The sequence below is a fragment of the Hippoglossus stenolepis genome, chromosome 4 (genome assembly GCF_022539355.2).
Source record: "Hippoglossus stenolepis isolate QCI-W04-F060 chromosome 4, HSTE1.2, whole genome shotgun sequence".
NCBI lineage: Eukaryota > Metazoa > Chordata > Actinopteri > Pleuronectiformes > Pleuronectidae > Hippoglossus > Hippoglossus stenolepis.
In genome coordinates, this window is record NC_061486.1 from 7,166,065 (window position 1) to 7,181,204 (window position 15,140).

Genomic DNA, 15,140 nt, shown 5'->3' on the forward strand with positions numbered 1-15,140 from the left:
GATGCTGCTTTTTTAATGCCATTTTATCACATTTCATAAAAAGTGTCCAACTCCCACTAAAAATCCACACATTCAAGTTTCCCATACTTTTCCTTTTTAATATACTTATATATAAATACATACATTTGTATAAGTCATTCTTGATTTTGGCTTCAACTGCTGACATTCGGCACAAACGCGCAAGCTGGTGGAGGCACAGAAACAATACAGGTAGAAGAGACAACCCATATGAGATTGATATAAATTCAGAAGTACTATAAAGGCCCAACATAATAAAAACAAGTGAGAAGACAACAGAACAGTTTGAAAGATGTTAATATCACACCCATAATCCCCCGGTCACCTTCTGTTGGCAGCAGCTACTGATAGAGCCACAAAAATTGGAGGAAAGGCATTTCCCATTCTTGACACCAAAACATATTCAATCTGTACCGAAGACATCCATGAGAAATATACAGTCCGGTGCAGTATTTAAACATGATAGTACACTTATTCAACATGAAAATAAGTCTTAAGTGAAGTACAAACACTTCAGGACATCATGAAACAGGCTGATGTTACTTTTTTGCTAGTACAGCTAGCAACTTCAAATCATAATAAAACAGAGTTTAACATTTTGAGCTAGATTACAGAAGAATGTTTGAGTAATCTAGTTAATTACAATTATCAACAGAAAACCAGCAGTGTTTTATTGCATAATCCCCCCCATGACTGCAATAATAGACACTGACATTTTTACTGTACTGAAATGAAAACTTAACAAAGGATTGTATAGGCAGTTTTGTACAGGATACAGTCAGGGACCAATGCTCAAGACAGGCTAAGCTCAACATATCACTGCACAGCCAAGCTTAATGGCACAATCCTGCTTTTGTTTGCACTCTCATGGGCAATGCTCACTAGTTCATATACCTCTTCTTATTAATTGGTTTCAGACATCTGACATGCTTGCCCCAGGTGCATAAACAGTAGTTTGTTGCCAACACAACAAACTTTTCCAACAAGACAAGCTTTGGGTTAATGTGTTATTTCTTTACTTTTATTATAAAAGGAGCGGTTACTGGAGAGGGTGACTTTTTAAAAGTCCAGATAAAAATAAGGCCTGAAATCCACTGAAGCAATGCAGCAAACTGTCATGCTGACTTCCACAGGTTATTCAGTTCCTTAAATAAGATTGTACTCAGTCCACATGATTACACTTTAAAAGATGAACAGGCAATATCAAGCTCCTGTGAATACAGTTTCAGCAGATCAGTGACAAAGATGAGAATACTAATAAAAACTTGATACCACATGGAAAAAAAAGAAAACAAAAACAATATAAAAGTAGTGATTGCTGCTGGATTCATCTCAGAAGCTACAGAGGCGCTGAATGCAACGTTAGACAAAAGAGTTTAAGGCAATACTGGTAAGCACCACACCACCACATCTTGAGGGATATCTGGAGAAAGATATCCAGTAATTCATCGCTTCAGTACAGGATGGCAGGGGAGATTTTTTTTACTTGTCCTGCATTTTTTCCAGAATTGGCACAATCATGTCAAATTTAGGCCTCTTAGCTGGGTCTTCATTCATGCAGATCTTCATGAGCTTGCAAATGTGTGGTGAGATGCCGGGGGGGATAGTGGGCCTCAAACCCTCCAAGGAAACCTGAAGGCCCAAACAGACAGACATTAGATCCAGTTACATTTGTAGACAGATAGTGAATTAAACTTATTAATAATAGTTAACTTTAATCAGTCTACTCTTTATCTAGTGAGCCACAGTTCAACCAACCTTCATGCCTATTTCCATGTTGGACAGGTCCGCATAAGGAACCTCTCTGGTCACCAGCTCCCACAGCAGGATAGCAAAGCTCCACATGTCTGCTGACCGGCGGTTGATATCTTCTGGTTTCTTCTGCAGGGCTGGGAACCACAAACAGATACGAGTTAGAGTTACATGAAGCAAACACACAACAGACTGTTTGCACAGCTGAGTGTTAAGTCAACACCTTCAAGTGTGCGCATTGGATGTGGAAACATACAAACTATTAACTAGTTCAATATTAAAGTGGTATGTTATTATTACTTCTGCCAAGGAGGTTGTTTCCACCCCAGTCTGTTTGTAATCTGGCCCGGATCTGGACAAATCTTCTTTTAACAATGCATTTTTCATATTTTCATTGATTTCCTAGGGAATAATTCATGGATCTTAATGAAAAAAAACTGACGGAATTTAGGGGACTGATAAGAAGGTGCAATATGCTGTGGCTTGATTGAATTTAAAGGGGACATAGCATGCCCATTTTACCACAAGTTGATTTGGTTCCTTGGGGTCTTAATGAAATGTCTGTAACATACTTTGGTCAAAATACCACAAGGATCATTTAAAACAGCACCCTTTTTACCCTGTATAAAACAGCCCTCCACAGAGTGACCTGTTTTGAGTGCCTGTTCCTTTAAATGCTAATGAGCCAGCTCCCCTCCCCCTCTCCCCCATGATTTTAAACGATATAAATTACATATTTTATATGATATAAATTATCAAATATGCATCCCATACTTTGTATTCCCCTTCTGTTGTCCTGGAGTTTTAATTTTCCCAATCACATAATTAAATGTCCCCCTCTGCCCATCCACTACAAGCACACAAGCAGACAGACAGAGAGAGAAAGGGCCAAGACCATGTAGGGAGACTTCCAGTGTATTGTTACGACACAAAACCCAGGAAGCTCAATCGAGTCACTCAAGCATGACGTTTCTGACTTAGAGGAACCATAACAAAACGCGCAAGTGTTTTTTTTCCCAGAGTTTTTGGGTTGGTAGACATGCCAGATACCCACATTAATGTGTAGAAGCACTAACAAAGTGGAATTTGCATGCTATGTCCCCTTTAAGGGGACTGTTGGGAGGTAAGCACTTTACTGAGTGCCATTCTAGTGACCACAGTTCTAGAAAGCAAGTTTCAATCATTTTCCAATTTGCATGAAACAGAAATAAATTCATACATAAATCATGATGGACATGTAGCTTTGATTAGAATATCCATTATATTGAGGATTAAAATTCACTGGATGTATTATTTAATTGTGAAATGTAATAATTTACTTAGATTATTTAACACTCATTGTCTTTCCATCTGTTACATTATACATTTTTAAAGTTACAAAGATGAGTTTGGATTTTTACCCTATCCAAATTTATATATTTGTACCTTATCAACAGCAACACTGTGCTCTCAATTTCACAGTTCACTACCCACTATACCTACACAGTATGGAGGCTGTTTCTATGGCAACTGAAGGCAACATCTCTCTTATATTCAGTCCAGCCACAGACATCATGAGCCACGCACTCTTCTGTAAAATTAAAACCTCACTGGAACCAAATCTCCCTGGTTATTTTCTCATTTCATAACCAGTTTATGTTTCCATCTTGCTTGAATTTCACTGTATCTCAAGGGGAAATCTGCTGAAGATCACATTTGGCTCAGAGACAGTTGAGAGCCTGCATCCATCATTCACGCACGAGCTTGTGTGGCTTCTGCTGTCACTTTCGATCTGTGCTGTATGAGTGATGCCTACCCTCAGGGGCTACCCATGCAGGCGAGTACATCCTGCCAGGACACTGGAAGGAGAACTTGACGTCTGCCATGCTGATCCTGGCTGTCATGTCTTCATCTATCTGTGGAAACAAGGAACACTGAGTGAGATGTCACTTTTAAGTGTAACAGACATTTTCTGGGGGAAAACACATTCTTTTTTTTAGGTCTCTTATGTACAACAACTGGATAAATTCTGGTGCTAAAAACCACAACTTCCTCTTACCATAACACTTTTGCTGTTGAGAAAGTGGCGAGGGATCATGGGGTCAAGTGTGTGTAGGAAGCCCATTCCGCAAGCAATGTCCAGAGCAAACTTCACTGCCTGCGTCTGGTCCACCACAAAGTCTGATGGCAGGAGGAAACAATGACAGGTTTCAGCCACTTGGAGCTTTCACCACATAACAGGTTGACAGTCAAATGTCCTGATGTGCAGAAAGAGATGGCAACATAATGACAAATACCTAAATGCAAAAAATCACAAATCCCAACAAACCACCGAAACCGGTGACAAGTACAGAGTTTGTGACCAGAGCAGAAGTACTCACTGGTGCCTTCATGCAGCACGTTGTAGAGGGAGCCATAAGGCATCCAGTGTGTGATGATGATGGGGTGAGGGGCGGGAGGAGACTGACATGCTCCCACCATGGGTAGGACATTCGGGTGGGAAAATATCCTGGGATGGAGCCCAGAGGGACGGACACAGGAGAGACAGACAGACAGACAAATCCACACAGGATTTGACATAAACAGACGACTTGTGTGAGATGCAACACCCTCCCAAAATAAACACATACATACATTTTGGTTCAGCACAATGCAAACAGACAAATGAGTGAACACAACAGAAGCACAGAACATAGAGGTTGTAATAAAACAGGATTAAATAATAACCTGAGTTTGGGATACTCCTCATTAAAGTCTCTGCTTTTCCTCGTGGTCCAGTCACGGACTTTTAGCACCTTAACAACAATTTCGTTCCCTTGCCAGCGTCCCTGCCACAACTGTAGACAAGAGATATAGAAAAAAGGGGAGTGAATGACATGTACCTTTAAGTGATAGTCAGCAGTTCTGCATGAATATTCAGTACAATAAAACACTGAAAACAAGAATATAGTACCTCTCCTGATTGGTTCTCATTTAGTTTAGCAACGAGATTAAGCTGTTTGAAGTCGACGCCTGCATGTTTGTTCAAAGTGCCATTGCCTAAAAACACAAGATGGAGACACGTATCATAAGTTGGAGCTCAGATCCAGACTCCACTATGCATGTGAAGCTTAGTGCACCACCATGTTGACAGAAAAACCAAGACTCACGGGGTCGTGTTCTGGTGGTGCCTTTCCAGAATGTATCCTTGAAAGGAATTTTAACCATGTTCTGTCCCAATTTCTCAGCCTTTTCTGGTTAATGGAGAAATTAGAAAAAAATCAACACAGAGCCATAAAACAGAACCATGAATGGCTGATACTGAAACTTGTGGAATTAATTGCTGTTATGTGTAGTTGGGATACCTCTGAGGAGTTCACGTAGGTGAGGTTTGCCTTTGTCCAGGGGAGTTTCCCCATATTTGTTACAGATGCTCACTTGTGCCCCATTAGTCACCAGGTCCTGGGAAGGAGGGAAGAGTGGTTTCAGTGACATTTGTTAATGGTTATCATGATGGGAATTGACAGATGAAGAAGAGAAGCCTCTTTTGACACACCACTAGGGGGTGCACTAACCTCAGCCACTTTGTCTTGGCCCCAGAAGCAGGCATAATGCAGTGGTGTGTTCCCATGCTCATTGGCTGCATTTGTGTCTGCTTTGCACTGGATCAGCTAAAAGAAAACAAATCCAATGATTATTTGCAAAACAAGGCCGGTCAGATCTTGTTTGGGCTGTATACAGAGATGAGAGTTAATGCTGCCAAGAAAAATCCTGGAAGTTTGTCTTGCCTGTGGACACATACCAGAGGTATTGAGACACGACTAATATTAAACTCAATAGCTGCCTGGCAGCTATTCTTAATCAGACACTGCAGCAGAATCCTCACATCGTGGCAACAGTGCTGTGTAAAGAACTCACATACAGATCGTCTTTATATTTCTTTCATTGACAAAAATTAATGCCTTTAAATTCAATTATTAACAGATCACATTTTGTTTCTCAATTTTACCAACTACAACTGCTTAAAACACTCTACTTCATAAAATTGACAACCACATAGCACATGCGTGTCACATGACAAACTGTATGTTGCATTTCCAAAATTAAACCAGTGGATAACAAACCATTAAACATGAGATGTCTCTGAAAACACACAAAGGAGAGCAGGTGAGTTGTTTTTTGTGTGTGCAGGGGAGCTTGTGCAGACACAGGGACACAGCTCCCTGCACTGCAGCTACTGATCGTGTGCAGATTGTGCTTTTTAAAATTTGATTAATTTAACTTCAATGGGTCAAAAAGAAAATCGGCCATGAGCCACACGTTCACCATGACACTGATGCATTTGTTGTATTGTCTGTTTAGGATGTCCTTGAAAAATGTGCAGGCAACGTAAATGCACCCAAATAAATAACCAAATAAATAAAGGTTTAACATATTTTCGGAAAATCCCAACCTTATTTAAATCATAAATCTCTTGTTCTACTCTAAACGAGGGCAGTAGATTTTAGAGCATTAGATCTGAAACGTAATGCAGTAGATTTTAGAATCGTACTTGCAGACATTTACACTTTACCACGACAAGAACAAAACTAGTCAGCCCTACCTTTAAATCAAAAATGCTGATGGTAGAACTGCAAGAACAGACAAGACCTATGTTTGTGTAATCACTGTTCAGATGACATCAGTTTAGGATTCATAATATCCTGTGTTTATCAGGCAAACTGAACGAGACATATTCAAGTTAAATTTCAAGAGCTGTACGTGATTAGTGAAGGTTTCAAAACCCTAAATATAGGAAATATTCGAAAATAAACCATAGATAGAGTGTTAGGTCAGGTTTTAATGGCAGAGATGTAGCTTATATTGTGTTAATCATCAGAAAAAGGAAGAATAAAACATTTTTTTTAATGGTGCCTCAGTGTTTACACAAGCCTCACCTTTCCCACAATCTCTTGATGCCCATGGCTGGCGGCAAGATGAAGAGGTGTGTCATCTCCACGGTTCATGACGTTAATGCGAGCTCCTCTCATGATAAGCATGTCCACCACACTGGAGCGTCCTTCCCTACAGGCCCAGTGGAGAGGGCTGAAGCCGTGGTCATCTCTATGAGAGAGGAGCAATCATGTTGAGCACAGGCTACACAAAAACCTTCAGCACAGGAAGGAATTATAATAACTCCCAAACAAACGGACAGAAAAAGTTACAAAGTACGACTTAAGGGAATGAAATGTATACCAGAAACTTCAGCCCCTAAGTAAGTTATCCACATGAAGTTTATTCATGTGCACCACCACTCCTGTGTCCTGCAGTCATATGGGGGGGGGTTGCTTTTCATTTCTGCCCAGCAGACGTGCGGTTTTGTCTGAAAATGGTCTTCCTGGTTTTTCACAGTTCCCCTTAACTGCAATTTCTTTATGACATTTTGGAAAGTGGAAACTTTATGCAGAAAGCTGTAATAATTTTATATCCTTGCCTGCTTTGTAGATCATCAGTTGCTTCGGAGAGCCAGTGAATGAGTGTTACCATAAGGTTTAAAGAGCCGGACAATACATCAGCTCTGGAATTACATCAGCTGAAGATTCCTATAGACCTTACAGACAAGCCAATTGACTAGTCCTGAGTATTTGTATGTAGTGTAAGGGTGTCCTAACTGCACATATTACCTCAATTAGCTGTTTTGTTTTGGCCCAAATGCAGAGTATACGACTGCAAGCTTTAAAGAATACCTCAATTGATAAGACTTGCAGTTGCAAGAACATTTGGTATAACTATCTAAAACCAATGCAGTACAATCTAATAGAGCAGACGTGCAGTAACTCTTACCAGTCAGTTTTATTTTATTTTCCTTTTTGGCAGTTAGAGTAATGCTGCTGTTAAAGTCTGCCGTGTTGGACAGAGAGGTGTTCCTAATATTTCTTCCAATGACATGTGATTTAACAGCACTATTAACTACAACCACCAAAATTATCATGTAGTTGACTCAAACAGAACATTATAACCTTTATTAAGGTACAGTTTACAATAGTTCCTTTGCATTTATCTGAAAATTCAACGATGCGTTGATTCTTTACTGAGCTATGGGTGTGAATAAAGTGAATTTCCTTTGTACTTCTGTAATTTTCTCACTCTAAAAAGGAAGTTGGTGTGACTCAAACTGAGACAGCAGCCAACAGGCCGCTGGCACTCATCATTCCTCTTTGTCTCAGTGACACTAGCAATGAAACATGTAGGACAGTGGCCTTCATTACATGACAGAGTGACGAATGGTGCGACTCTTCAGAGAAAACGAGATCAAGACCGAGCGATAATGACTCAGCAAGAGATGAGTGACAGTGACAATCAGGAAAGAACAGTAGGCCGAGCGTTAGCTACTGTCCTTATAAAGGCCAGTGAGACCTCCTTCAGCTGTGCTGCACATGCAAACACTCTGGCTGCTGCGGTGTGTGATTGTGTGTCATTTCTCCATGGCTGTGGTCACCTTTTCCTCTAATACAAAGTTTTCTTTCTCTGTAGAGTCTCTGTTCCCTCTGTCTTCACATTCAACCCCATCCTCTCCTTCCCTCTTTGTATCAATAAAACAGCTGGACTGGACTGGTGATATACTCCACTTAACTATTCTACGGGCCCTTCATTCTTTCGGCAAAGACAGTGCACAACCCTTTTGTTTTTCAGAAAATATGAGTGGGCAGACAGCATAATAATGCAATCTGTGAACTGAGGGAGTATTATGAATCTGCAGGAATTTGAACCCTCTGATCCCCCACCACCAATTCACTGGCTTGTATTCACACATCCTGCAGAGCTCGACTCTAAACAGCATCAAGAGCCCCACAGAGACCCTCAGTCCCACAACACACAGCTATTTGTGCATCTCGGTGACCTACTGCAGTCGCACCACATCTGCTCCCAGAGCAATTTCCTCTCAGACCAAAAAGGACAAATCCTAAAAACTAATTAGCCAACGCTTATGAGACAAAAACTCCCCACAGGCTCGCTTAAATGTGTTTAGGGGGGGAAGTGGATTTATGATTAACTTAAAGGCTGTATTCTTTAGGTGTAAGATTGCACATGTGAACGTAAATATCATCTTGCTTATCTGTATGATCTTCGTGAGCCCAGTCCTGCAGCAGAGTCTCATGAACAGCTAAAACGACAGGTAAACTGCAGGGCCGGTGTTCCACTGCCCTGGGAGAACTGCATGGACAGTGTGGGAACACACAGAGCTAATTTACAAACTACCAAGTCCTGCCTGCCTGCTAATGATTGTAAAACACACTATGGATTTTATGACGGACAACAGCTGCAGTGGGATTTCTCCCAGTGCCCACGATGGCCAGTCCAACTATAAACAGACAGGTTCATTGTGTTTGGGAGTGAGAGAGAAAGAGAGAAAGGGAGAGAGCAAAGATAAAACACTACATTTGAGATCTTTTATATTATTATGAGAAGCGTAAATTATTTTTTCCAGTTTAATATGAAACAGTGACAGGATAATTTAGACTAAAGCAGTCTAGTGTTCTGAAAAATAACACAAGCCTAATTTAATTGCATTTTGCTCACTGGTTTTGCAGAAGCACTTCACTGTCACTGCACACAACTGATTACAGTGATCCTCAGAGTACGCCACTTTATTCAATATTCAGTTACAACAGCAAATATGTTATCTTGTCCCGTATTTTTACATCATCTGATTCATTTCATCGTCTAATTGACTGATGATTATTTGCTGAACCAGGCAGCACCAGTCCACTTTAAACTATTGAAAATGGGCTTTTGTGGTGACAGCAAGTGAGGCTCGGCCCTCTGGTTTCTATGTGCATTTCTATTCAGGGACACTTTTTATAGGATAGATTTTCCCTTTAAGCTGGCTTCATCCACACAACCCAAAGGCACTTGAGCCAGGGTTTTCTTCTGCTCACCCCCTCCACTCTGCCTGTGGTAATTTATTTCAGGCATTTCCACCTGCCAACAGAGCTCAGTTTAGCAGACGGAAAAGCCAGAGGAAGCGCCCCTGTCTGCACCCTGTTTGTCTCGGGCCCAACATCCCCACCAGGTCATATAACAGGCCCAAGCTGAGGGAAGATTAATTCACATAAACATCACAGAAATACAATAAACCAGTTCCCTCAGACTGTGTATGTGAGAAGTCACTTTTGATGAAATTTAAATGGTGGATCGAACAACGTCTTTACTTCCGTAAGATTTTTTCTCTCTCGTCAAGTCGATGGAGCTGCTCTATAATCATGGATCAATACTGTAAATAAGAACATCAGACAGCAGCTGACAAATCACCACCAATATCTACGTTGACCACTGCCAGTACTGTAGAAGACTATAGACAATAACTACACTACACTTGAGTGGACAGTAGTTGCATGCTCTTAAATGTGGACTGTTCTTGGACGACATGAAATTATCATCATGTTTTGTTGACAGTTCAAAACCCCAAAATATTCTTTTTTTATTATAATGTAAGACAAAAGATAAAATATTGTTGTGACTCTAGAGTGATGTAAAGTACATTTTTCAATCAAAACATGTACTAAACCTGATTCTTTGTCTCATGAAGCAACATAGCTACAGTCAGTGGCAGAAAGGGAAGTGTAGTTGGCTCATGTGCAGGGATTTTTTCAACATACATTTTGAGGAGGCTCAACACAGATAGCCATCACAACCACGAGTACACACTTGTGAGCCAAAGAAAACAAAACGAGCAGAGACCTAGGTCCGTATGAGACCAAAGAGGAGATAACCCATAAAGTTGCAATAAACTCTTTCTGACAAGGGCTGCAACAAACAATTATTTTCATTGATTAATATACCAACTATTTCCTCAATGAATCCTTTGTGATGGCCAGTGTGTTAATGTTTTATAGCTCCGGGAAATGATTTTGGACAATCGTCTGATCAAGTGTAAAAACTTTAAATATGAATAAATGTATTTCAGTGAGTCATCTGAGAAGCTGGAGCTCAGACAATATTTCCATTTGAGCTTGAGACATTAATATTCAGAGAAGACCGGGGTCGATAACTGCACTGTAAACATTTGGGAGGATTTTAAACTTTGCAATTAACTCTTTGAAAACTTTGAGGAAACGTTAGAAAGGAAATGAGCAGAGCTATCTAATACCTCTGGGAGATAAATACCAGAAAGACATCAGTGGAGGAGGGGAGGTGATGTGCTGTGCTATGGCTTACTGTGCATTCCTCTTTAGAAAAGAAATATCTCTATTCGCCCCCCTCACCCCCAACACACACACTGTTCCACTCCAGCCCACTACAATAATCTCCTCCCCCCTGTCTCTCAGTTTTGGAAGGTGGTAAATGGTTCCCTTAAGGCATGTGTGTTACTCCTTGTAAGGAGATGCAGCATTCCACAACCACACTTTGTCTGAGAGTTACATCAGTGTAAACACACTGTCACCCAGCAGTACAGAAGATATTCAAGAGGGTCTGATATACTGGAATACAGGGGGTTTCCTTAAATGTACAAAGAGGATCTGCAGGGAAATTAAAAGTCTAGAATAGTTCTGTTCCACCCACTGGCTGAGATGTATCAACCAGAAAAGGGAACTTGACATGTAATCAGCTAATGGGAGGGTCACATGTGAGGATGCATGAACCCACACTGGCCTAATGTAATCATGCAGTCTCACAACACTGATTTAGTACTTGCAAGCTGCAGATTATAATTGTTTTAGAGCCATTTTTCAAAATGAATCAAAAATTCCAAAAACAAGAAAAACTCAACACAACACGGCTGACAGGAAGAATTAGATTCATTACTTCCATCTTTGCTTGCTTTGAAAACAAATACCAACAAGCTGTCTGGGTGGTCACCAGAACTCGACCGGCGACGGGCTCTGCCAAGTTTTGTTTCTTTGCAGAGTCAACTGAGGATACAAAAGAATCTCAGGACTAACTGGTTATCTGAAACTATCATTCAAATACTTTGTGAGGTGAACATGTCAAATCTTATAGAAGCCTGTCGTGTTCTCAGCAACTTATTCTTACACAAATCCCCACAGATGTCCAGTCTTTTTTTTTTCTTCTGTGGAGCCTGAACTTGCCACAACAACACCAAGCGTGACTAACTCTACCATCACTGCATGTTTCCTGTTCAACATCACGCCTTTGAATTGTTCCGGTGGCATAAACACAGGTCAAACCGGAAATGGGTTCAATCTCAGGTCAAAATCTAATTGGGAACTGGAAAGGCGCGATCTCTCCCTTCACAATACAACATTTAAAAAGGAAGCAGTGACAATGTAGTAAAGCTGATGTAGTGGAAGTTCACGTCATCCAGCATCACAAAGTCATGTTGTGGCAAGTCAGTTGCAGTAAAGTACAAAATCATCCAGATTACTTAATCTGTATAGAATTTTGTTAAAGAGGATAATAAATCAATAAGGCCATAAGCAATACTTTTAAACAAATCCTTAATGGAAACAAGTTAATCTTAGAGGAACTGTGTGCTATTTTGTAATTGCAAATTCTTCATTACATACTTTTATTGGATTATCCCCTGCATACAATTGAATTGCAAATTCTGGGTACTATTTACATCCCACTGTCAAGAAAATAGATGAATGAATAAACCTCGACTCACCCTTGGTTGAGGTCATTCTCCGTGTTGTCCAACCATAATCGAACTGCGACGGCATTGCCTTCCCTGCACTGCGTGAAGATGTCATCCATTTTGGCTGGGGTGTTCTTCCTTCTCCTAAGACGAAGTAAACAGTTGAGAGAGGCGGCCCAAAGGGTTCAGGAGGGTCCTGGCCAGCATCAGTCCCTCATCTGGGACAGCGAGGGACACGGTCAATTGCTCAACTGCTCTTCAACAACCCTGAAACAAAAAGGGGACACAAACAGGGAAGCTGCTGTTAAAACACATTTCTGAGGCCAGGTCCACTAATCAGCCACAACATTGAAACAGGTAACTGGTTTTTGACTCTGTAGCCAATCTGTGTATATCCTCTCAAATTTAAACCTCTTGTACAAACTAGTAGAAGAAAACCAAGCAACCAAGAAACCACGTATTGAGAAATCTTATCCACCACAGTCATACTGGGTGGGTAAGCAGATTACAGCATTGTGACTCACAACACTTGGCCATGACTGTCACCCTGTACACCAGAGTTTTACCAGTGTATTTGTCTCTAGTGTTATGATCATTTCTATTATTCCTTACAATCTACACTAGGGCTGACATTTTTTTTTGATTAATCGGCTGTTTTATTATAAGAATATGTATCTGTACGTTTTCTTAAGCAATCCATACATTATGTAAGAAATAAGTAAAACATATAAAACATCTTGTTCAGCTACAGCGTTCCACCATCTTCTGACACTTGACTAAGCACAATTGGGTATTTAAACTATTGGACGGACAAAATAAAAGACCTCACCCTGAGTTTTGAGACATTTCGATAAGTCTATTCTGCCTAGATTTGACCATTATTGAAGAAAGAGGTGGAATAATGTTTTTTACATCCTGATTTGATCATCAAGGTGTAAATAAAACACCTAAATAAAGCCAGCAGATATAGAGAGAACGTAATGTGAAAAACATACATTCATAATTCAAATGTCACACAGTATATAAGCTGTAATGAATATATTAGTGGGCTTCATGAAAATCACAAGTGCCAGACATAAGTGAAGGCAACAGAAAGGGACAAGTTTATACAGTTTTAATCACCTATGAGTGAGGGGACACATTGCAGATGTTTAATGATAAAATAAGACAAGAAGTCATATTACAAATGTGCATAGCAGACAACTCATAAATCCATAGTTTCCACAGAAGGAGCCTGATCTCCATTCATTCTTCAAGCAGTCAACATAAACACTGCAACAACCCTGGACTCGCAGAAATGAGCTCATCGGTCCCAGTTACCAGCAGCAGCAGCCCCGGCTAGCTGCACTGCTACCCGGGGGCTAACCCAGAGGAGCAGCCCCTGGAGGTCCCCTGGTGCTCTTCTCCAGCTCCAGAGGAACCTCACACACGGGCTTTAACCGGAGAGTAGATGAAGTAGATGGAACTGTAACGTCTCCACAGATGAAGCAGCTTCCTGTGGCTGACTACAGGAGCCACAGGCAGGTTTTCTTTTTGCTAACAAGCTAACAACCTGAACTGACGTCGCGGACAGAATCTCTGTGTTTCACTTGACGCAGAATGAGTGAGAATGGCTCTTCCGGTGCTGCTTGTGAAGTGGAAGCAGGTGAAAGTGGAACTTAAATATAAAATAAAGACGTTAAACCTACCGGGTGTGTTCGTCTGTTTCAGGGTAACGCGGCCACAGCAGAAGTTATTAGCAGCGTTACGTTATCTCCAGAAGTGAGTGTGGGCGACGTCCACACCCTCACTGCCAACGTACGTACGTCCCCCGCCCTCTACAGGCGGCCCGCAGAACTGCAGGAGCGTCCAAAGTATTCACAGCCTCAGGTCATGTTTATTTAATCTTTTTTTTAAATATGTCGAATTAGATTTAACCAGAAACAATAATGTAAACAAAAAAGAGAAAAGAGAAAAGAAAGTTTTACCCTTGCACTGTTTTCACTATTTTTGTTTAAAGGTTTAATAAGATTTAGCCAGAATTCAATTCAATTAAAAACAACTGTATTTGTCCCCGGAGGGCAATAATAAGGCTAGAAACAATAATAATACAAACAGCTTAGAAAGACCCTGAAAAGAAAAGAAGGTTTCCCCTTGTCTTTTTTTTTTAAATACACTTACATGTGCTGTACCATCATTTTACAGGTCATGTTAGTCTAATGCACAAATTGTATAGCTTCAGTTATTTATCTTTAAATCTGCATTTATATTTGGCTTCAGTACTCTTTCTCAGTTACTTTGGTCTTTCATTCACCTTAAACTTAAAGTATTTGTATTGTCAATATCTCCATTAGCACACACTTCTTTGCAGTGACAGCTTTGTAGTAGTTCTTTAATTTATCTATATATCTATCTATCTATCTATCTATCTATCTATCTATCTATCTATCTATCTATCTATCTATCTATCTATCTATCTATCTGTCTGTCTGTCTGTCTGTCTGTCTATCTATCTATCTATCTATCTATCTATCTATCTATCTATCTATCTTCTTGTCTAGATTTTGTTTTCCTTGTTTTAAACAGATTTATTAGTCATTCCTACTAAAACAATACAACTGTACACTGAAAACAGACAAACAGAAAATGTTGTGTAGGTTTTATCAAACTATACGTACAATGAACAAAATATTGTGTAAACGTATGTGTGTAGGTAAAAAATAACAATGAAACCAGATGTAAAGAGTCTATGTTTATGCATGTGTGTGAGCTTATGGTAAATTTGTTTTGAGTGTATTATAACTTTTGAAAGGATTCTTTTTGCAACACTGGAGTTTGGGGATAGTCTATGAGA

The 15,140-nt window shown here is 40.2% G+C and overlaps 1 protein-coding gene across 1 annotated transcript; it reads right to left on the reverse strand.

The window, feature by feature from the left end:
* Positions 1–71: 71 nt before the first annotated feature.
* On the reverse strand, positions 72–14,116 carry LOC118106044 (integrin-linked protein kinase). Its single transcript, XM_035154172.1, has 13 exons — positions 13,996–14,116; positions 12,338–12,574; positions 6,666–6,831; positions 5,304–5,399; positions 5,094–5,190; positions 4,899–4,982; positions 4,703–4,788; positions 4,477–4,586; positions 4,131–4,258; positions 3,809–3,930; positions 3,566–3,665; positions 1,777–1,907; positions 72–1,650 (listed from the first exon to the last, which is right to left on the reverse strand). Exons 2-13 carry the CDS (start codon positions 12,424–12,426, stop codon positions 1,501–1,503), a joined length of 1,359 nt encoding a protein of 452 aa, XP_035010063.1. The 5' UTR covers positions 12,427–12,574; positions 13,996–14,116; the 3' UTR covers positions 72–1,500.
* Between the last annotated feature and the right edge of the window lie 1,024 nt (positions 14,117–15,140).